Source organism: Babylonia areolata, chromosome 3 (assembly GCF_041734735.1).
Source record: "Babylonia areolata isolate BAREFJ2019XMU chromosome 3, ASM4173473v1, whole genome shotgun sequence".
NCBI classification, from domain to species: domain Eukaryota; kingdom Metazoa; phylum Mollusca; class Gastropoda; order Neogastropoda; family Buccinidae; genus Babylonia; species Babylonia areolata.
In genome coordinates, this window is record NC_134878.1 from 29,973,227 (window position 1) to 29,997,226 (window position 24,000).

Genomic DNA, 24,000 nt, shown 5'->3' on the forward strand with positions numbered 1-24,000 from the left:
ATTGGGGTGCCACATCAAAGAACTGTTTACCCGATTCCACCATGTCTGTCTGTTGTTTGTCAAAGCCTGGGTTTCTGCAAAATGATTTTCCTGTCTATTCTGCAATGTTGTCAGTCCAGTGATTTTTCTGTTTTCCTGTCCGACTCCCTTCCTCAACAGTACCTTGGACGACTGCTTTGGCGAGGCCATTGGATCTTGTTACATCGTCACAGTATTGCTTTATTTTCTTAACTGGTCCTTAGGAAGATTTGCTGACATCAGTCAAGAAAAGAAAACAATACATATAACAGATATGTCAGAAATTAATTTATCAATTTTCATTTTGGTATGCAATGCTCTTTCCCTTCAAGCCATCACCATAAGCCATGCACAGTAAACAGTGGTTGAACAGACAGGGGTTCAGCAACTGACCACCACTTCATTCCATATTGTTAAGGCATTATATAAGAATTATATGAAGGAACAGCAGGGAGTTCAGAAATTGCAGTCTGGGTGGGGGTGACACACTGATTTTTTCTCAGATTTAAAATCATAGACTTTACAACTGATTCATTAAGGTGCACATATCCAATGTGTCATTCATGCTCACTGTGTATGTTGACTGAGTGTCAATGCCAAAGTACACATGCACAGTCAACTGCTGTACCTGTTTCTGTTGACCACATACCTGGCCAGTTTTCTCATTAATCAACAGTAGCACAAGATCAATACGCATGCACATACAGTGCCTTCTCTCTCCATCATTTTCTGAGAGGTGAGACTAGACCTCTGCACAACTTGATTCCCCATGTGAAAAGCCTTCTCTCTTCACAGAACAAAATCAGCACAGTAATCATGGGTCATGCACACATAAAATCAGCAGAGTCAGTAATCATGGGTCCTGAACTCACCAGTGACACGACCACGACTGAACTGCCCATCGTACATTGCAGCACAGGGCTCCCCCAAGTGCCACACATGTTCTTCTCCTGTCTTGCCCTGGAACTGGTGCTGCAACATCACAAAGACAACAGTTTTTGTGATGGACATTTATAATATATATATATATATATATATATCCTAAGGTTAAACTTAAAGATCCTATTTGTCGTTTACAACCATTCCCCATAGTCTTTTACAGCCATACAGAGTGAATTAACATTCACTGTGTTTTGGGCTCAGCATAGGAAAACAGGGCCAAATCCTCTCCTTCCTCAGCAGGCTTCCCTGTCATACTGATACAGATGAACAGAAAATACGCTGAAATTGACAGGTTTTTTCCCTCCAAACTGACATGTGTGGACACAGCTGAAGTAGTGTAAAAGCCAGTTCCATTTGCTTACAGTTTATGCTTATGTAGGAAGGTAAAAACCATTTACAATGAAACAAACCTTAATGCCGCTGAAGCAATTCCTGGGCGCAAGAGTTCGATCAATGAGCTAAGATCACCATTTACCTTTTTGAAAGACTGTATTGCAAAAATCTCCAACTGGATACATTTTAAATAATAATAACAACAGTAATAGATTTTCAAAATACCTGTCACTGCAATCATTTGAACAACAATCAATTCCTAAGCATGTAAAAAAACTTTTTTTTAAATAATAGTAAAAAAAAAAACCTTCATAGTAACACCAGATGAATCTTTTTCTGCTTTTAGTTTTATGCTGAGTTTTTGTCAGACTGGTAAAATATGAATACAAAAAAGTACATTGACCAATAAAGCTAAAAACTACTAAAGCTTCTACTTTTACAAAGCGGATTTTTTTTTTTTTTTTTTTTAAATAAAACTACTTTTAAAATCACGGTCACATTAGTGATTAGACAATGCAAAACTCTGCAGCAGACTCCCACAAGCATACATAAGGGACTGATAAACAATCTAAAATATACTTTCATGCAAAAGTCACAAAAGGAAATTCACTTTGCATCTAATCTAGTACAGTATAATATCTAATCTTACATCCAAAGTCTCAGCAATCTTGTTCAGACTGTCCGTGCAACTGGACAACTGGATGTAGAAGTTGTCAGGATCTGTGACATGGGACACGTAGGCCTCCACTCTCACGCCCACCTCCAACATCTCCACATGAAAATCTTTAGCTTGATACATCTTTTTGGGGGAAAATTCAATCACTGCGTCACACGTTGAGTATCTTTGTTCAATGATCCTGCACAGCACACACACAACAAAACCAATAAAATGCTTAGAATTGCTTGGGTTTATGTACTCACACACACACCCCTCCCCCCCAAATAAAAAACCCCACTAAAGACAAGGATTTATCAATCTCATTTGCATTGACAAGTTCATTTTCTGCCCTATCTGATGAGAACTGAAAGTAAATGTTGACAGTGATACACAGGGGTGGCCTTACGCAAGCTTACTAATGCCCTGTAGTTACACTAACTTAAATTCTAATTTGCTTATTGCAAGTTCGTATCCAAGTCCTCTGTGTCAGCAGATTCACATGGGACTACCATTTAACCCTTTCACTGCCAGGAAAATAAGATTTAAGTGAAATCTATTTGCCAGGGTTTTTTCCACAAAAAACGGGTATAAATTTTCAAAAAATTCTGTGCTCTTTGTTATTGGAGAAAGACCCACACAAGTATATATTTTCTGAAAGGGAAATGAATAAAGAATAAAAAACACATGATGTTTTACCATTTTATATATTTTTTAGTCACATGCTGTTGTTTTGAAATCAGTGTTTTGTTTTTTGTCACATTTTCAACTTGTTCATCACAAACATTAGTCAGGTAATTTGCACTAAAATATCATATTTTCTGGACAAATGGATATCTGCACACACAAAATCATACTAGAACAACCACAATATAAAAAAAAAATGAAAAAGAAATAGATACATAATGCATTGACTTCTGCAAGTGATAATATGGATGTGAAGCCACGCCCCCTCAGTCTCCACCCCCCTCCTCTTCACCCCTCTCACACGGTCACTTTATCCAGTTCTCATCAGACTGCATTGGCTGAGTGCCAAGAAAATAGCCCACACCATGGCCTGCTAAAAATTTGGTGACTTCTGTCGGTTGCTAGAGCTGAACAGCCGGCATCACTCACTGATAGTCGTATCTTGGCCACTCTCTTGATTGCTCCCTTTATTTTCTATCAAATCGTCCTATAAATGTTCACCACTGTCTTCTCCTTCGAATTCATGCTTCAATTCTTTCTGAGCATCAGCTAAAGAAAGTAATCTTGGTTGATTTAGTTTGCCACAATCGCATGTCTTGAGCACGGAGTCAGTCCGACATTTTGTTGAGCAAGCAAGGAGAGGAGCCAGGCAAAGACTGCGGCCAGTAAGTGAGTAACCCAACCAAAACGTTCAAATAAAGGACTGCCTTATGACACAAATGGTGTTTCTAGCTATGAATAGAATCTAGAAAGATTCCCCAAGCTAAAGCTACCAGCATTTTTGTCAACAAACTGAATGCAAAGTAGGGAAAAGTCAGAATATTTCGATGACAAGTTATCTCGTCATTGTGGCAGCGAAGTGTACATGCTTTCCATGACGAGTTATCTCGTCATATAGGCAGCCTAGGGGTTAACAGACATGGTAACAGTGTTCTCTTCATAGTGGTCACTTGCTCTGAATCGCAAAATAGGCCTAACTTGGTAGCATCCTTCAAATACCGCAAAATGAGCACTTCTGAACACAAATGAAGTGACTCAGCAGGACAGAAGACTCCCTTCTGGTCTCATGACCTAACAGTACACAGAAAGATAGTCAGAGCTCTCAATGTCAAGTGACAGACTCCTTAGATCTGCACTGCTTGCTGTTAGTCATGTACCAAAGAACGAAGCAGAGGTGCATTCTTACTAGTCTTAGTCTGTGTGCAGTATGTGCAAACAAGTAAAGCTTACAAACTAATCAGAAAGTAACCGCACACAAAAATCATCAGTGCAAACTTTTGGAAAACTTTCCTATCTAATATTGGAAAAGAATAAGACGATTCAGTAAGAAAAAATATTATAAACTTAATTTTAGCACCATCATAACATGTCCACAGGGTAGTCTGACAGTTGTTCACTCCTTTTTCTTTGCTTGTAAATATAAATGTTTTGAGGTTAAGCAATAAACTGGATCTTGCCATTCCATATGGTCCAACCTAGAAGTCCAAACATTTATACATTAATTTCTGCTCTGCTTGTGTTAATCAAGTTTTCTGACAAGGATAGACAGGAAGATGACAAACAATTCTTAATTTACTGTCATAAAAACAAGAGAAGAAGCCAAGATGTCCAGAAACTGAATATCCAAGCACTGAGACTTTATTTATTACAAACTGATCAGATTCTAATTAGTGCAGCAGATGGCTATCTCATCTCTCTAGCTTTGTTCTGTATACATGTGGGGTGTGTGTGTGTGTGTGTGTGTGTGTGTGTGTGTGTGTGTGTGTGTGTTTATATTATTTGCCATGAGTGTGTGTTCATTTCCACAAGCATGTGCCTGCCTGAGACCGTGTGCAGGCATGTGCATGTGTCTTCATAGCCACACTAGTATTTTTCATCCATGTCAGTCATCAGTACATTCCTGTCCTCACTGGTCATACAAAGCCTGTGCTACAAAACCATTAGCTTGGTAACATGTTTGGAATAGAACTTATAGTTATACATTTCAATAGCAAGCTGTACCACAGTTATGAATAAATATTCAAATCAAAACACTCAAATCCTGTTATTTCAAAATGCATTCTTTCTTGTCTTAATTATCTGAAACACCACTCTACATGCAAGTCAAGGCAAGGCAAGCTCCAGTCACAAATGAGCCAACAACAGGACACCACTGAATATGTCATGATAGTGTGCAACGAGTACAAGATTCAGTGTTATACCACAGGAAATGTCATTCTTTTTTCAGCCTAAGGCTGGAAATAGTGGACTACAATGCCAGCAACGTCACAATCAAAATGATTCCAAAGTGGAATGTTCTGCCTGGTGTGACGCTGTTGTAACGCTGTTGTGTTTGCTGTTGCCCTCGGGATTTCATTCTTTATTACGATTTTTTTTTTTTAATATCGATCTTCCCAGTCACTAAAGTCGCCCATTAAATTCATCTTGCAGACGACGATAAATAATTAAAGACTGTACATTGAAGGAAGCGACTTGAAACAACTCGCTTAATATCATTATGCTATGTCCTTGAATATTCTACCAGCGAACCAAAAACATGTACAGTATCAAACCATTACAAGCACTGGATATGATAGTTTTATACCAATTAAAGAATTTCAAACTTGGGAAGTTGTAAAAGTTGCTGACCACCTGTGTCAAGCGTGTCCGCATGTCTTTTGGGGTATCACTGTTCATCATTTCCCAAGTAAGTCATAATATTTCAATACATGAAAAAACTATAATATAGATGGTAGACTTCACTTACAGCAAACTATGTCACCATGTCAAATTCTCAATTGACCAACGGCGTTCAAGATGATGCTTCTGACTTGTCTCAGAACTCGTCACACCTAACACCAATGCACCGGATGTACGGCATCAACCTCTCACAAACATGGCCGAAGACAGAACAAAAATTCTATGGCAGAACTGCAAAATAATCTCTTCGTTATATATGTCAATATGAATGCGCATGTCATTCAAAATTAAAATAATAATTATGAAATATAACGAGTATTGACCTACAGATTTCAGAATGTCGGGAATGTGTCAAAACGTTTCCAATCTGTCACCGTACGTGATTCCCGCCATTGCCATAAATATTGGATCTGCTCTCAAAAGTGTCACAAATGATGTTAAGGAAATATATCCCTAAAAAGCACTGCTTAACTTTTTGTTCAATCATAACTATGTAAAAAGCTTCGCATTGAATATTCGGAGGAAAATTGATACACAAAAATTTCTGTAGGTTGCAAAACTCTAAATCGCTAAAAACCCAAGTTAATCCAGCTTCTTGGCCAGCCAGCTCCACACATGAAAACGTCGTCTGCTTCCAGTGTGTTCGTGGTGTCGTCTGCGGTCGGCTCAATGGAATCGCGGTTCAATACTTGCGGATCGAAAAATCTTTTATATACTTCACTCACACACACACACACACACACACACGCACACGCACACACACACACACACACACACACACACACACACACACATTGGTAAAGATCGGTCAATATTCACAGCTGAACTTATCGCTGTTCTTATGGCTTTAAATTATATTCTTGATCTTCCAGTTTGCCTTCCAAAAGTCTTATTTTGTGTTGATTCAGAATCTATATTATATGCTTTAAACTCATCAAATTGTAAGAACAAGTCCAAAATAATAATAGAAATAAGTCACATTGTACATCTTTTGAATTTGAGAGGAACACATATAACTTTTTGTTGGGTTCCTTCTCACCTTGGTCTCCTGCCAGTATAATGAATGGGCTGACAGGGCTGCAAGAAAAGGTGCAAAACACCAACAGGGAACCACAGACCTTTATGTACCTTTGTACAAGAGGGGTACCGCTTACTAGAAAAAGCATCATGGAGCAAAGTCAGGGAAGTTTACCAGCAAAATGGCAAAGTTTTAAATGAAAGTATACTAATATTCAACAACCGGAATCTATCAATCAATCAAATACATTCAGTAATTTATTCAGATTAAGGCAAATTCAGGCATTATCAAACAGGATAAAGCCTGAACGCTTTTATAACAAAGTTCATCAGAGACTGATGTTAAATGCATATGTAGAGAATCTATTTCTAGCAAACACATACTCTTTGAATGTCAGAGTCTGAAATCGTTTTTACCAAACTTCTCGGAAAATTCTTTTGAATGTATTTTTGACAATTTCAAGATGTTATCTGCTATTGCAGAAGGTTTGCTGCATAGTCCAAATGGACATTTGTTATAGTTGTTACAATTGTTTGATTTTAACATTTCCTTCTATATTGTGCCTATGTCTCCCCTTTTAATGTTTTTTTTTTTTTTTTTACAATGCTCTGTATCTTTCCCCACCACACACACACACATGCGCACACACACATACACACACACCATTCTTCACCCTCTGCCCAATACCGTTCCCATCACCACGCCCCCCCCCCCCCCTCCCCCCTTTTTTTTTCCGTCTAACATCACTTAACGTGGAAGACGTTCAGCTGAAGACTACTACTACTACTACTACTACACACACACACACACACACACACACACATATATATATATATATATATATATATATATATACATGTATCGATATATACATAATATATATACTGATAAAAAAAAAAGATAGATATATAGATATATATATATATATATATATATATATATGCCTCTCTCTCTCTCTGAACTGGTAAAAAATGAACATCTGATATTCACTAATAGCACAAAAGAAATAACCATTGCAAATTAGGCCTATCCATTTGTAAGTTAATCAATTGTTCTGCCGCACCGCACTGCCGTGTATGACGGCCGGCCCGGCCAGGCCGCCACTGAGATGCTTTGTAATTAATTCTTGAGGCTCACTTTTATACTAGGTTTTCAGCAGTCATTAGCCTTCTATGTATCTTTCGGATCCGTCCTTAATTAATGTATTTACTTATTCGTTTTGTCACTGAATTATTTTGTTTCATTTCATGACAGTATGTTCAAGCCAGAATTGAATACAAAGTTGCCACTCTCTGTTTCAAGTTCAGTCGGTGACCGTGACAGCGAAGGCCCTCATATCTCTCTGAACCTTCTCAATCCATCAGTACTTGCCCAACAGAACATTAGGACGGATCTCTAGACTCCGGTCGCATCTAACTGTTCCCCGATACCTCCTAAACTCCTGTGGGAAGAGGTCGCTCCCTGACTGGTCACTGTGTCCAACGGGTATATTCATAGGAGGAAAGTGGCCGCAGAATGGTTAAGACGCTCAGCTGTCAATGACAGGGTTCCGTGAGAGTGTGGATTCGAATCCCGCTCAGTCTAGCCCTTTCTCCCAAGTTTGGAAAATCCAACTCCGCCGCCGCGCTGAACACTGATCTAGTCTCAAGTTTCAGTCGGGTGAGACGATAAACTGAGGTCTCGTGTCCAGCACTGACGCACTTTGCGCACTGAAAAAGTGTTGTCCTCTGGCAAAACTATGTAAAAAGAATTCCACTGACTTTGATAGGTACACAAACATAAATTATGAGGATGCACTGAAGGCCTTTCTAGCGCGCTGGGTTATGCTGCTGTCAGGCATCTGCCAGTAGCAGATGTGGTGTAGCGTATATGGATTTGTCCCGGAACGCATTGACGCCTTCTTGCCAGTGACGGAAAGTGAAACTCAGTGAAACTGAGCCAGCCGTTTATTGAGCAAACTTCTTCACTTGATGTAGTGCTCACTCTTTACATCTTTCCAACTGAATAGGCCTGTGAGTCACGAGCATGTCGATACTCCCCCATGTCGATACTCCCCCGGCCCGGCCGATGCGTGTGCCTACATGCGGCGTACTAGTATGCCTGTGTGCCGTGCGTGAGTGTCAGTGTGTGTGTGTGTGTGTGTGTGTGTGTGTGTGTGTGTGTGTGTGTGTGTGTGCGCGCGCGCGCGCGTGCCGTGCATGCATACGTCAGTGTGCCGTGCGTGCGTGTGTGCAGTGATACGGTCTCCAGTAGAGACAATGACTGACACCACTACAGAAGAAGTGAGAAAGAGCGGTCTGGCAAACAATTATACAAGATCCCCCTACTATGAGGATCTCCGGCCTCAGCCTTGGCATTGGTTAACCTGAAAAAGTTGAGTGGCGTGCCTATGAGTACCGGAGTGTCAGGTAAGTCTCATAGTCGGTGCATCAGTGACTGATCCGGAAGTGGAACAGGCCGACTTGCCAAGACAATCCTGCAAGGCCAGTGCAAGGAAAAAGTACAGTGTATCATCACTGTACAGGCATACCGGCAGGAACTTGAGGAGATGGGAGAACAATATCCCAGAATGGGCACACGAGGCCACATGGAGTGATGGCTTAGAGGTAAAAATTCTGTAGAAAAATCCACTTCGATTGAAAAAACAACAAAAAAACAAAAACAAAAAACACCTGCATGCAGGAAAAAAATACAAAAAGAATTGGTGGCGCTGTAGTGCAGCGACGCGCTCTGCCTGGGGAGAACAGCCCGAATTTCACACAGAGAAATCTGTTGTGGTAAAAAAAAAAAAAAGAGATACAATACAATACAATGCTGAATGAACGACGTGGCTTGAAATGGACGATCATCGCCGCAGAACAGACAGAAGGGAGAGAACTCGATCCGTGCCCGAATACCAAGTCAGTCATCAGTGGTGCCCCCTGCAACTTCGGGATTGCCCAAGAACAAGAAGAATGCTGTATTATATATATATATATATATATATATATATATATATATATATATATATATATATATATATATGTATGTATGTATGTATGTATGTATGTATATTCCGTGTGTGTGTGTGTGTGTGTGTGTGTGCATTTACAGTACGCTTTTGTGAGAGAAGAAGAATACTGTCAAGTTTTTTTTTGGTTTTTTTTTTGTTTTTTTTTCCAAGTCAGTTAATGTATATTCCGGGTGTGTGTGTATGTATGTGTGTGTGTGTGTGTGTGTGTGTGTGTGTGTGTGTGTGTGTGTGTGTGTGCATTTGCGATACGCTTTTGTGAGACCCCTGCGGTATGGCACGTCAGTGCGTGGACAGAACCAAGTTCGCTGAAGTGAGCCACGGTGGTTCCGTTAGTGACCCGATCTTATCATTTTCATTTCTGTCAGTCCGAGTGCTAACATGCAAATAATGTATCCTTCATTTCGATCTTTACTATCATGTTTCAGTGTAATTAGTACTGGTTTAGTTAGTGTTTTCTTCACGTGTTATCTAACTTGAATTCATGCCGAATAGGCCGCACTCAGTACTGGACCAATTGTCTCCAAGTCAATGGGTAGGTATATGCAGGGTAAGCTCTCAAAATCTTACCAGCGCTTTACGTTTATTCTAGGTAAGGTAAGCCAACCTGTTCCTTTTCTAAAATTATCATTATTATTATTATTATTTTATTTTATTTTTTTCATTATACTTGATGTCAAACTTTCCGATATATGGATTCAAGTTAGCCTACGCGATTTAACACCTTGAAATTCATAACACTGATCTTCAGTATTACATGACCAGCGGTACTTGAGCGTCGATCGCTGTGTGCTGCAGGTGTGGGCATCTTTCTGATCACAGCTATGTGCTGCCTGTGTGTGTATCTTTTATGGCGCTGTTCTCTCCTGCGTGTCAGTGAGGCTGGAACAGTTTCTTGTCTTTCTATCACCCGGCCCACTTAACTCTGATCAGCTCAGTTATTTTGTTTGTATTTGTATTTTGTATTTCTTTTTATCACAACAGCTTTCTCTGTGTGAAATTCGGGTTGCTCTCCCCAGGGAGAGCGCGTCGCAACACTCACAGCGCCACCGACCCATTTTTTTTGTATTTTTTCCTGCGTGCAGTTTTATTTGTTTTCCCTATCGGAATGGATTTTTCTACAGAATTTTGCCAGGGACAACCCTTTTGTTTCTGTGCGTTCTTTTACGTGCGCTAAGTGCATGCTGCACACGGGACCTCGGTTTATCGTCTCATCCGAATGACCACCACTCAAGGTCTAGTGGAGGGGGAGAAAATATCAGCGGCTGAGCCGCGATTCGAACCAGCGCGTTCAGATTCTCTCGTTTCCTATGCGGACGCGTTACCTCCAGGCCATCACTCCACATAGGAGTTAGGAGTCATTAGCAGATCTTCAAGTTGTAGTGGCTCGAAAGTTTGCTGGCTTTGCTGCGGCGTTTGGGAATATCCAAAGTCTGCACCAGTTCCAATAAACAGGAAAATTGTTGATGCAAAACATAGTGTTGTTAAAAAGAAGAAAAAAAGAAGTCTTTCATGCACTGAACCCAAGCTCAGGATTTTAACGCGCATTGGTCATTCGGCCTGCTGCACTAAACATATGGAGAACGTTTGATTAAATTGAGTTGATCGGTATTCATTCAGTGGTGCATAACTACGTTCAATGCTGCTTTGAGTGAAGTGGGGGACTGGAGATGAATGGAAAGCTCAATTAATTAACTGATCAATTAAACAAGATGAAACTGTAACTAATCTTTACCCGTAGCCGAGAGAGAGAGAGAGAGAGAGAGAGAGAGAGAGAGAGAGAGAGAGAGAACAAGAACAAGAACAAAACTTTAATCTCCAGGCCTCCGGCCCCTAGAAAGAGGTCAAAAGTACACAGTATGGTGATCACTCAGCCACAACAAAATGTAAAATACGTACTAACTTAACCTGTGGAACAAAAGTGCTTCTCGTGCATTGTAAATGAATTCTAACTTTCATCATTGTTGTCACAGAATTCCTGTCGTATCTTCAGGGCATTAAATATATAAACGCATAGTTTACGAATACTGTAAACAGAACCATTCTTCATCAAGTGAACATACGATTGACCTTCAGAGTTCAGATGTTTTTGCCGCAGGTCATTGTAAAGGACACAATTGTTTATAAAATGGTTTTCATCTTCGATTACATTACAACGTTTACATGCGTAATTTGAATTACATTTGAATGTTCTTCTAAAAAATGATCCATTTATTGGGAGCAAATCAAACCGTAATTTTACTAAACAGTCTCTAAAACACTTTTTATCCACATATTCAAAATATTGCTCACACTGAAAACCAGTTTTAAACAGTCTGTAGTTATGATATATATTTTTTAGACATTACTGACTCGTCCCACTCCTGCATAAATATATCTTTCATTCTTTGCTTAAATAATGACAAAAATGTTTGCTCACAACCAACGCCTTGTTGCAACCAGACATATCCAAACCCAAGTCTAAATAAAGTATTTTTTACTAAAGACACCCAGCATTTTTTTCCCCTTTCGTCTAAGTTAAACAACATCAAATATGCCTGTCTGGGTAATCGTTGCACATTCATATTCAGCAACCTCAACCAGTACTTGATACACCTTGTTGCACTATTTATATATAGTGGATAACGTCCTAATTCGCCGTATGCAAACTTGTTTGGTACTCTAAGTGTTATGTTCAAAAAACGTTTACATCCAAAGGAATGAACCTTCTCAATATTATCAAGTCTGTTAAGACCCCACATCTCAGAAGCGTACAAAAGAATGGGTTGTACCTGAGCATCGAATATTTTGAAAAAACATCCTTTGGAAATATCATTCAGCTTCGTTATATATTTTATACAGTCAATGCATGCATGTTTGCCTTTTGCTGCTAAAATCCCTACTCCTTTGTTTATACTCATTTTTGTTGTAAAAACAAACCCTAGATAATTATATTCATTCACTACTTCTAGAGCATTTCCATCGAGATTCCACTTTTAATATCTTCCCAAAAAGCCACCTTTTCGAAAAACCATCACTTTAGTCTTGTCAGTATTTACATTCAAGAAGAGTGTTTTACATGCATTATTCAGAATATTAATTTGATTTTGCAGACCAATCGCAGTGTTAGATAGCAGTACAATATCATCTGCGAACAGAAGAATGAACAACTCTAATAAATTAGGCAAAAACTGAATTCCATGAATACCACTGATTTCAACTGCTGAAGCAATTTCGTTAACAAATAACGAAAACAATATAGGGCTCAACATACAACCTTGCCTTAAGCCAACGGGACAATCAAAAAACTCAGTTAACTTATCTTCAATACGTACGCAAGACGTAACACATTTATACATAGCAATGATAGCATTCATAAATTTCCCCTTTATACCTTTCTGAATCAAAATATCAAACAAAGGCTGACGTTGCACAGAGTCAAATGCTTTTCTCAGATCGACAAAACAGGCGTAAAGCTTGCCTCCCTTCTTTGATAAAGATTTCTCAATAACCGCGTTCAGAGTAAAAATATGATCTGTTGTGGCATAACCACGCCTGAATCCAGCCTGTGACTCTGTTAGCATATCATTTTCTTCAGCCCATTTGACAAGTCTTCCGTTTAGCACTGATGTATAACATTTGCTAATAAGACTGAGCAAAGACACGCCCCTATAGTTGTCTGTTGATCTGAGAGAGAGAGAGCGAGAGCGAGAGAGAGAGAGAGAGAGAGAGAGAGTACGAACGAACGAATGAACGAAATTTCAGAGGGACTCGAAGTGGAATAAGCATGCATGTGCTTATTATCATCATCATCATCATTATTATTATTATTATTATTATTATTATTATTATTATATTATTTTATTTTATTTTTTTACATCTATGCATCCCACAGGGCAAGGAGAAATGAAATCAAAAGATTCACAAAATAACAAAAGGTTATAGAAATACAAACATGATATTGAAATACACTCAAATACACAGTAAACATTTACAGGTACATGATCATAATACTTGCATTCATGACAAAAATGTATATGAATATAACCCGATGGTTGCTGTGCAATGAGAGAGAGAGAGACAGACAGACAGACAGACAGAGACAGGGACATGGAGAGAATGTGTGCGCGTACATATTCGTGTCCCTGTGAGCAGTTTGGACGATCCATGCCCCAGCAGTGTGGTTACTTCACGTGCAAAGCATTATTCACGTGGGATGGACGTGTTGCTTTCAAAGTGAGTTCTCTACCTTTCCTTGGAGAACCAGTGGCTCAGTGAAATATTTAGTGTCTGTTCTAAGTCAGCTGGAAAGGAAAAGAAGGCGACAATGATAGACTGGCTTCAGTCAGCTTGACAGAGTGAGCGAAATGTTTTATGCTTTAAAGTAAACATTCCATTTGCTGAGAAATGGAATACAAAATTTACTGTTAATATATTGTTTGTATTATGTGTGAGTTTGGATGTAAATTCGGTTTGTCATTAGGGTTGTTTGACGCTAGAGTACGTTTTAACCCGCTGTTTAGAAATGAAACCTTTTTGCCTCCAGAAATTACTACACACGTGTTTCCAGTTTAATTTTTTTTAAAAGTCGGTTCTGTATTTCAAAATGTTCTTTATTAAAGTTAGCTAGCGATATGTTAAATAGTCCATTTGGTTGTTTATTGTAGGTCCCCACATTATCCTCGTTTTAAATAACAATATATAGAAGTATTGCATACAATATTTGATTGATTTTCTGTCCTTATTCCGCCTTCCAACATCCCCGGCCCCCGGGCATAGTCTTACACACACTCTTCCAATATTATGTTTTTCTTTCTCCAACCACTGAAACCCACCCTCTCCATTTTGCATTTTGTACTCTTTTCCACATTTGTTCTTTCTCTCTTTCCCTTCCTCACCATTATGACTGATTGAAAAAATAATTCAAATAATGACTCTAGTAGATAAATTGCACAATGATTTAATATTAAAGTTCCGTGATATTTTAGTCTTTTCGCTTATTCGCTTGAAAGAAGTTGTGGATTGAGTGTAATATTTGTCGGGTTACTGGGTGTGTGGAGTGAATGAGTGAATGAACTTTGGTAGACAACAGTTGTAAGTTTGCTCACGAAGACTTTGTTTCGTCCACAGGGTATTTTCTTCTTCTGCCAGAGCTGCCCTTTAATCCTTCACTTTACAGTTCTCTTCCCTATATTCCGTCACGTTCCCCCGGCGTTTAAAATGAACGTCGTTGAAACAAGTCTGAAGCCTGGATTAACGTGGTGAAAGGACCCAATCCAACCGGTCACATTTTTATCATGTATAATTTACCACGGAGGAACCGGGGAAAAACATCACGGGAGGTAACCAGAGACAAAGACAACAACATAATTTCGTGGTTTTCCCCGGAGTTATCTCCTCTGAGAGTGCTGTGTGTGCCGTGCGTGGCGCAGTGGGGCGACTTTGTCGTCTGCTCCCCACTACTGGAACGGCGTGGGGGAGATGAATGGGATTGATCGTTTCAGTCGCTGCTGTTCCTCGAACAACGCCTGTTGATGTGTTTGACTGTTGTATGTGCTTCTGGCTAACGGCTTTCATTCTGACTGGGAATAACCACTACTACGTGAGTACATGTTTTGTGAGATCCATGCGTTCAACCCAGGTATTTAATTCAAAGGACGCGTTAAGTAATTATCGGAGAGCACATGGTTAGAATGATCATAATCGTGATGAAATCGTGCTCTGCTGGCGAATGAGCCACCACCACCGCCTCTCCGTCTGTTGCTCTGGCCACCACAGGTAGTATTCTGGTGTTCTGCTCGATCGATAATCCCCATGATTTGTCGAACTGTGTGTGGATTCTGCGTGAAATAGAGCCTCACATCGAGCTTGTCCTGAAATTTCGTAAAAAATCAGTCGTGTTGACATGTTCGATGTAGATTGAACTCGGGTTAAAGCACCCATCTGATCATTGGGTGTTTCTCAGCTCAGAGCTGTCATAGCGGGTTCATAATTGATAGTTCACAGTTCCTACCCTCTTTCTCAGTCAGTGCCTCACCATTTCTTTTCGTTTGTGTGCGCGCGAGCGCGGTGTATGTCAGAGAAAGAGAGAGAGAAAGAGAGAGAGAGAGAGACAGTTTGTGTGTTTATATAATCATATATGCGAGCGCCAGCGCCACAGCGCGTCTGTGTGTGTGTGTGTGTGGGCGCGCGCTGTGTGTGTGTCTGTGTGTGTGTGTGTGTGTGTGTGTGTGCACTGTGTGTGTGTGTGTGTGTGTGTGTGTGTGAGAGAGAGAGAGAGAGAGAGAGAGATCCACCGACTGAACTGTTAAGTGTAAAAAAAAATCAGACGAAACTGTGACCACGGCACTGACGGACATTGAGAGAAACCCGCCCGCGTGCGCGCGCGCGCGCCCGTGTGTGTGTGTGTGTGTGTGTGTGTGTGTGTGTGTGTGTGTGCCTGGGAGAGAGAGAGAGAGAGAGAGAGAGAGAGATGAATTATCCTATTCCAAAATAAACATAGGCACTCACAATCTGAAGTGTAGAGTACTTGAGGTTGCTTTTTATTTAGTTAGTTGTGTTTACATACTATAATTATGACTGGTATTTATTTTCCATTTGTGTGTTTTTTGGTTATGCACAAAAGAATACCCGGCCTGAGGACATAAGTATGACATACTATCACATGACCTACATTACCATCCCCGGGCTTACCAAACCTTACATTGAGACATCCTCTCTCTCTCCCTCCTCTCTCTCTCACACACACACACACACACACAACACACACACACACACACACACACACACACAGTGTAGCCTACGTTCAAACATTTTCTTAAATGTTAGCGAGTGTCTTCACAAACAGATGCCGGGAGACTAGTGGAAAGCTCCCATGGGGTGTAGTAAGTGAGGCACGTAACAAACGGGACAACCGAAATGATTCCATGAGTATAGTGTCCGTCGGTTGTGGGACCACCATAGTAATCACAATGTCCGTTGTCCACGCCTTCTCATGTGTCGCGATGAGGAATCACAACCTCGATTCTCTCGTAAGTAGAGCTATGTTTCCCGAAGCTTCTGTGAAATAAGGGGGAATGTTTTTGGGCGAGACTGAAGTCTAGTGCGTTCATCTGATTATCATGCTGTTATCTTGTACTTTGTCACCGGTGACTGGTGAACGGATGGCCAAAAACTAGTGACGGTCTTGGATATTGGCTTGTTCTTTCCAGTCTGTTTTAATTAAGATTAAAACACTGATTTCCTTCTTAATGTTGGCAACAAAAATTCGTGAGTTATAAAATAAAGAAACGAATTCTCTTGAAATACGGGTATATCGCAGGTGCAGTGTATTCGGTCCGTCACTGAGTCCATGAAAACATGATAAATTACTAGCGAAGCAATAAAGCAAGCACTTTATTCACGATTTTTGTGAAATGTCCTCAGTCATTCTGTCAAGTTAAAAAAAAAAATAATTTTATATTTTAATTCATCCAATCATAAGACGGGCATCATCATAATATGCTAAACTGATCGTTGCCTATCTTTTGGCCGTCTTGTGCGGCAGGAGTCTGCAGGGGCATATTATGTTTTTCTTTTAATAATATATTCATATATATCAGGATGGGAATGGTCTATCAACTATAATTTGTGTGCGCATGATCATACACGTGAGATCTGTAAAGCCACCACAGGAGGCTACTTTCACTCTCTGAGAGTAAGTGAGTAGAGTGGAGTTCAACGACCTGTCGGCTTTACGCCCTTAAGGTCTGTGAGAGTTCTGACCGCGAAATTTATAGCGCTGGGGTAGACTGACAAAGATGTACGTGATTGATTCTCTTCTGGAACGGGATGACTGTCAGCCACTTTGGCCTTCCCCGTCATAAACTCCGCCAGTCCATAGCGCAGTGAGTCATGGCTGTGTGGTGCCGGATGCAGCCCGCAGACGGCCCTGGGTGGTTGGTGGAGGTCCCGGCACGGGCGGAACGGAGAAAGACAGAGTGAATCAAGGCTTACAGTGACGAGATCGATCGGAGGAATTCGGCTGTGGTTAGACAGCCCCCCCCCCCCCCCCCGCGCCCCCCCTCCTCCTCCACCTAGCATGCATCAGTAGTTTTATAACGAACATATATCCTGACTGGAGCAATGTGGTTAAGTTACAGGCTGGCCTAGTTGTTATGTACTGTGGTGGCGTTTCCGTATTAACTGGAAATTCGTGTATGTTCCTGTACCCTGCTCGGAGAAACAGTTCGGGCAATAGAGCGTCAAGACAAGAGAGATTATCACGCTTAAACACTGCTCTGGTCGCAAAAAAGGTGTCTGCAATTGCAGCACATAAAATAATCATAATGTGGTGTATTACAGACACGAATACGCAGACACTGGCATAGCATTTGTTCATCCCGCCCTCTTTTCTGTCTCATTCTGTTTCTGTTTTCTCGTACTTGATAATTGCGAATTTGTGCGTTTTGTGTGTGTGTGTGTGTGTGTGTGTGTGTGTGTGTGTGTGTGTGTGTTCTTTTTTCTCTCTTTGTCCAGGGCTGGGTGGAAAAAAGCATGTGTACTTGCTGGTCTCATTACCCTGGTGAAATAAAATTTCGTTCGTTTCGTTTCGTTTCCCCCACCCCCTATCCTCCCCACTGCCCTGTCTCTATCCAACACAGCCCCCCCCCCCCCCTCCCTCATACCTTTCTCTGTTTCTATTGATTCATCATTTTTAAAACAAGATATGTCTCATACTATGCATAATTTATGCCCATCTCTTTTTACGTCTGTCTCTTGTTTCCTAATGCGACTTGGTGAGAATTCTTGGACGAATTTGTTTTCTTCATTCGATTTCAGGAGTCCGTCTTTAAAAAAAATAAAAAAATTAAGACGTTTCGCATGTGCAGACTGTCCGGGAATAATATGATTAACTGATCTGATTTATAAGATGGGTGTATGTAGTATTCATGATCTGTCTTCGCGAAGGAAGATTTAAGAAATAGGTTGTCCTCGTCTGCTGCATGTTGGTTGGTGGCTGTCAAGGCCAGTGCCGGGCAGGCGGGTCCGACTGCAACGTAATATTTGCTCCTTGGTTCTCATGTGTCACGGTTCTTCCTTCGTGTAGGATTAGTTACAGAAGTAGCAGCAGGAAGAGCAGTTGTATTTGCGGCAGCAGCAGCAGCAGTAGCAGTAGTAGTATGATAGCAGTATGTATAGAGGCTTTCCTGGCCTACACCTCGTGATCTGTCTGATTTGCCCTTTGATACACTCTTTTAGATGCAGGTGGCGCTTGCGTATGATTGTCATCATTCACTTTCCTGCGGTTTGGGGGTTCTGTTTGGAAGATTTTTGAATGCTATCATCATGACTGAATTGGCAAATGACCTGAAACAAGCTAGCATGCTTAATAATCGGCTGACGTGAGTCGGTAATGAAGTCTAATTAACGACAGAGGCAGAAAAATGTCAGATTCCACACCAGTCAAATCTGATGATAAAAGCAAGCTGATATAAGCGATCGCGACAGGAGTTGTTAGATGAAAGACACCATACGTCTGCCTGTTGACTGCAAGCCAAGTCATCGAAGTGGACTACGCATGAACTCGGAGGGCACAGCACTGCACAGTGTGTTTGTTGCGACGTGTAGAGACTGGCTACACAGATTGGAAACCAAACTGTACGGCACCCTGGAGGAGCTGCGACGGACGGCAGCTTTCATCGAGGACACTGGGCTGCTCATCTAATGGGAGGCGAACGAGGAAGAAGAAGAAGAAACATCTGTGAAACAAAGCGATCTTGTGCGCACTAGGCAATTGATTAAAAGCCAATCTTCTCCACTGAAAGAAATATTCCTATCATTTGACGATAGCAAACTAGGTAGATCTGTGTCAAAACATGTTGAGATGCCTAAGCTAGATCATGACCTGGCCGTGTTTAAACAGCCTGTTAGTGTCAAACTAGGAGTGCCTCACACCAATAGTTGAAGAGAGGGGGCCAGGGGGAAAAGTCCACACGCCCTTAGCTGATACGAAACGCGCACGCACACACACACACACACACACACACACACACACACACACACTGTTATGCGGTCTTACTCTTTCTGGCCCAGCTCGGTACCCTCGCATGTGTTGGATAATCAGCTCAGCTGCATTGAACAAAAACCACACGTAACAAAGTCAGTCACTCATGTTCATCAATGTATATGGAATCGTGTATAGGTTTGTTGTGCTTCTTTGACACGGCTTTTTTTTATAATATAGCGCTGTACGTCAAACAGATTTATAACAGATTATTGATGTTACTGACAGCATCTCCTCGACTGGCTCGAAAGACGTTGCTGTTTACCCGTGAACAGCGGGCTGTAGGCTCTGCCCTTGCCACCGAGCCGTGACTGTTGAAGATGACAGATTGAATGTGTGAAAGCCTGTGGAGACCTCGCCATGGCCCCTGGCAACTGCTGTATGAGTAGTACTGTGCTCAATGAAAGACCTCCACCCACCCCCTCCCCCAGGCCTTTGGCTTTAAAGTCGGTACTCACAATACTGAGCTTAGTTCCGCTCCGGATTTTTTTTTTTTTTTTTTTTTTTTTTTGCTGTCGCTATCAGTGTCACGCTGGGTGTAAGCCTGTCGCCGACCTGTCTTGCGGCCTTGCGGTATCGGGATCAGGCACCACTGGCCCATATCAGCACGTGTGAAGTGAGAGTGAATTAAGTTGGTATGTAACTTCCTCCGTTGACATACCTAGTGGTGTTATTATTTTTTTTCCAACGTTCATATATTCAAACCACGTGGTAGATATCTCAGATTTTGAATATATGATCATCCCTCCCCTCCCACCCTTCTTTCCCCCCAACAGAGAGAGACAGAGAGAGAGAGACACACACACACACACACACACACACACACACACACACACACACAGACAGATAAGAGAGAGCGAGATAGATAGACAGAGACGCTTCAGACGCTTTTTATTGACATTGGCCTAACTACAGCCCTTATGTCAAGGGAGTCAATTTTAAGTTGCAGCGTCATTGTATTGGATGAAAGAAAACAAACAACAATAAATAAAGCAAATAATGTCAATAACTGAATTAAAAAATCCAAATTACTTAATCGTACATTTGTGTATGTGCCAATACACGTACGCACACCATAGTAGTGAAACAACATACAATAGACTATAAACATACAATGTGACCTTCAAGTGTATACATTTGTACCAGGCTAATCATATGACTAGTGATGATTACGTGTTATTACTACCTGTTTTCCTTTTCATGATATTAACAGCTTCTGCTATGTATTTGGCAAGCAAAATTATAATTTCATCATTTTCAGTGGATGACAGACTAAGCACGTAATGTCTTTTCTCAGCAGCAGTATGAAAAAGTTGTGTCTTCGCTCTGTCTTCATAAGCATTACAATGAAATAAAAAATTATCTTCATCCTCTCTCACATCCTCCATACACACTGTACACATACAATCAGCTAAACCCTCAAGATCAAACCATCTTTTATTAGCTATTAAATCTAAGGTTCTGTTTCTGAATCTTGCTAGCATATCTCTGTGCCATTTATTGGTAACTACTACTAAAAATTTCTCCGGTTCTAAAATAGTTTTAAAGGAATGGAACCAAGAATACTTCACATCATCTTCCATTTTAGAATGCCAGTTCTGTTTATAACAAGACGCTAAGCGATCTTTAAATTCTGATAGAAACCCTCTTTCATCCCCAACTCCCTGACTCAGCCATACAATACCAAATCCATTTACTGAAAGAACTTGTTTAACTTTACCCACCCAGTTACAATTACCTAACTCAAGCTGCTGAAGTAACATGTCATATGCCTGTCTGCATAACCTGTTTGTAGGGAGCTGAGTAAGTCTTAACCAATACTTAATGCATTTAACAAAAGTTTTAATATAAAGAGGATACCTTCCAGAGTCACCGTATGCCATCGTGTTAGACGAGTGTAATGGTGTAATGGAATATTCATGAATCTCTTTATGGCAAAGGTGTGTACTTTTTCCATTTCAAGATTTTCTTAGAGAGAGAGAGAGAAGAGGGATTTTGTTTGGTGTTCCGTCACACATATCGGTGATTAAAGAGATTTTAGAGAATTCAATGTATACATTTGAGAATTATCCGTCGTTTAGATACCGTCGAGAGAGACCCCCCCCCCCCCCATGCCCCCCCCTCCCCCACAGACAGACAGGCAGAGAGAGAGAGAAGAGAGAGAGAGAGAGAAAGAGAGAGAGAGAGATGCTCCTGTCTTAGTGAAACAACCACATCGTGAGGATCAGTTTTAAAAAAAAAGAAAGAAAGAAAAAGAAAATCGCCCTTTGCTCGCATGTGTTCTTTCGTTTTATTTTTTTATTTTTCCATACCAGAATACGGCCAATCTAATTTTGGCAGCAGGAACAAACAACACATGTGCAGTATTTATTACATTATAATTATTATAATCATAGCTTCTGACACATGTAACCCCATATGATTCGGCTTTTCCACCGAGAAAGCTCGTTGCGATTCTGTGGGAACCACTAGAAGTCAATCATGCAGAAGAAACCGCGAGCACCGTTGCACTGGCTGCCAACACGCCCCCGTAATGACCTCTCTAATAATAGTTACGGTATAATTTTCTTCGGAAAGGTCCATAAACAGCGTCCATACCTTAAGAACAGATTCAGCACTAATGATTCTCTTTTCTGCTTCCTCCTCGTATTTTTCTGTCAGTTTGCCCGGTTCATTCTTTCGCGCGCGCGCGCGCGCGTGTGTGTGTGTGTGTGTGTGTGTGTGTGTGTGAGAGAGAGAGAGAGAGTGTGTGTGTGTGTGTGTGAGAGAGAGAGAGAGAGGGAGACTGTGTGTGAGAGAGTGAGAGATGAATGTCTTCATTTATCTTAAATGTCAGTCGCATGTGGTTTGTCATCTTCTCTTTGTTTCACTTGGGCTGTTTGATATGAAAATTGCACATTTTTTAAAAAGAAAATTATTTTTTTCCTCGATAAATCTCATTCAGGAGGTTTAAGTAATATTACATTATTTTAAGTTTTCAATTTTATTTCTTTCTGTTCCCTCAGTTATTTGTGAGACAGGCTTTATGGAACAGCACGGCCCGAGCAGTTGTTTCCTGTGCGAATGAGCGCCGGTGATGGAATCGATGAACCCATACAGTTATATTAACTTTTGACAGTCTTCTTTGCTGGGTAACGATCGTATTGTTTTGACTGCGAGTTGTATCGCTCTCTAAAATAGTTATGTTTTGGCAGCTTTTAAAACATTTTTTAAATAAAAAATCCCACCCCAAGAGAACCAACGTAAAAGAGCACGAATAAATGAGTAAACCATCGAACGAGCAAACAAAAGCACAAGTTTCCCACACTGCACTTTATCTACTGATATGGCGTCCTTCTATTAGTGAACCGGTTTTCTTTCTTTCTTTCTCTCTTTCTTTCTAATTTTAATCTAACGATAATAAATTAATGTGTTTACACATTCATAGCCTATGCGTCAAACTAGAGTACTCTAGCATTGCAAGCGTCTCTATTTTAAGATGGCAAACAGAGGATCGGAGGACATACCACTAAATGGATCAGCACGACAGAAAAGCGAGGTGACAGAAATAATAGGGGTAAAGGAGGAAGACAAGAGAATGAGCTATGGAGCAGACGAAAGTTGTAGCGCGACATTCATCGTTCGTTTCGTCGGAGTTTAACCCTTAACTGCATTGTCTTGGGGAAAAGAGGCCAGCGTGGCATGAATTCTAATAGCAATGACAACTTTTTTTTGTGCACTCTTAAGTGTTGATTTTGTAAAACAAAAGCAATGCAGTCTAAAGCAATGCAGTGGAGTGATGGTGTAGAGGTAACGCGTCCGCATAGGAAGCGAGAGAATCTGAGCGCACTGGTTCGAATCACGGCTCAGCCGCCGATATTTTCTCCCCCTCCACTAGACCTTGAGTGGTGGTCTGGACGCTAGTCATTCGGATGAGACGATAAACCGACGTCCCGTGTGCAGCATGCTCTTAGCGCACGTAAAAGAACCCACGGCAAGAAAAGGGTTGTTCCTGGCAAAATTCTGTAGAAAATCCACTTCGATAGGAAAAACAAACAAAACTGCATGCAGGAAAAAATACAAAAAAATGGGTGGCGCTGTAGTGTAGCGACGCGATCTCCCTGGGGAGAGCAGCCCGAATTTCACACAGAGAAGTCTGTTGTGATAAAAAGCAATACAAATACAAATAAAAAGAAGTCCACTGTGCTGATTTTGGTCAATAAAAGTAATGCATCCTAAAGAAAGGTCCAGTGTGCTGATTTGGGTCGACAAAAGTAATGCAGTCTTAAGAGAAGTTCAAATGAATCATGGTAACTGACACCCTGACATGCGTAAGCCCAGTGTGCTGATTTGTTTTTTTCGTAAACAAAAGTAATGCAGTCTCAAGAAGAGTAATTCCAAATAAATCATGGCGACTTGACACCCTGACCTGCAAACCCAGTCTGTCTCCGGAAACAGCCCTTCACTGATGATAATAACAACAGTAATACTACTTATAATAATACGTTGTACATATATAGCGCAAACTCCCCATATAATGGGCTCTAAGCGCCTCACATGAGAGAACACACACACACACACACACACACACACACACACACACACACACACACACACACACACACACTAGTGCATTATTCCATACGAGCACACGA

General features: G+C 40.9%; 2 protein-coding genes across 5 annotated transcripts in view; one reads left to right on the forward strand and one right to left on the reverse strand.

The window, feature by feature from the left end:
- Positions 1-5,678, reverse strand: part of LOC143279929 (uncharacterized) — a 30,512-nt gene extending 24,834 nt beyond the window's left edge. Inside the window, exons 1-3 of one of the 2 annotated variants that reach the window (XM_076584268.1) lie at positions 5,642-5,678; positions 1,943-2,150; positions 891-990 (exon numbers count right to left, since the gene is read on the reverse strand). In XM_076584268.1, coding sequence (XP_076440383.1) covers positions 891-990; positions 1,943-2,092 — 250 coding nt within the window. In that variant the 5' untranslated portion in view covers positions 2,093-2,150; positions 5,642-5,678. Of the gene's footprint in view, positions 1-890; positions 991-1,942; positions 2,151-5,381; positions 5,494-5,641 lie in introns of those variants that run through there. The other variant, XM_076584267.1, reaches the window with a different exon arrangement.
- Positions 5,679-14,680: 9,002 nt separating this feature from the next.
- The window catches only part of LOC143279931 (axotactin-like), a 178,652-nt gene continuing 169,332 nt past the window's right edge, over positions 14,681-24,000 (forward strand). For all 3 annotated transcript variants that reach the window (XM_076584272.1, XM_076584276.1, XM_076584275.1), the window contains exon 1: positions 14,681-14,923. The gene's annotated coding sequence lies outside the window, so the exon portion shown is untranslated. The remainder of the gene's footprint in view (positions 14,924-24,000) is intronic.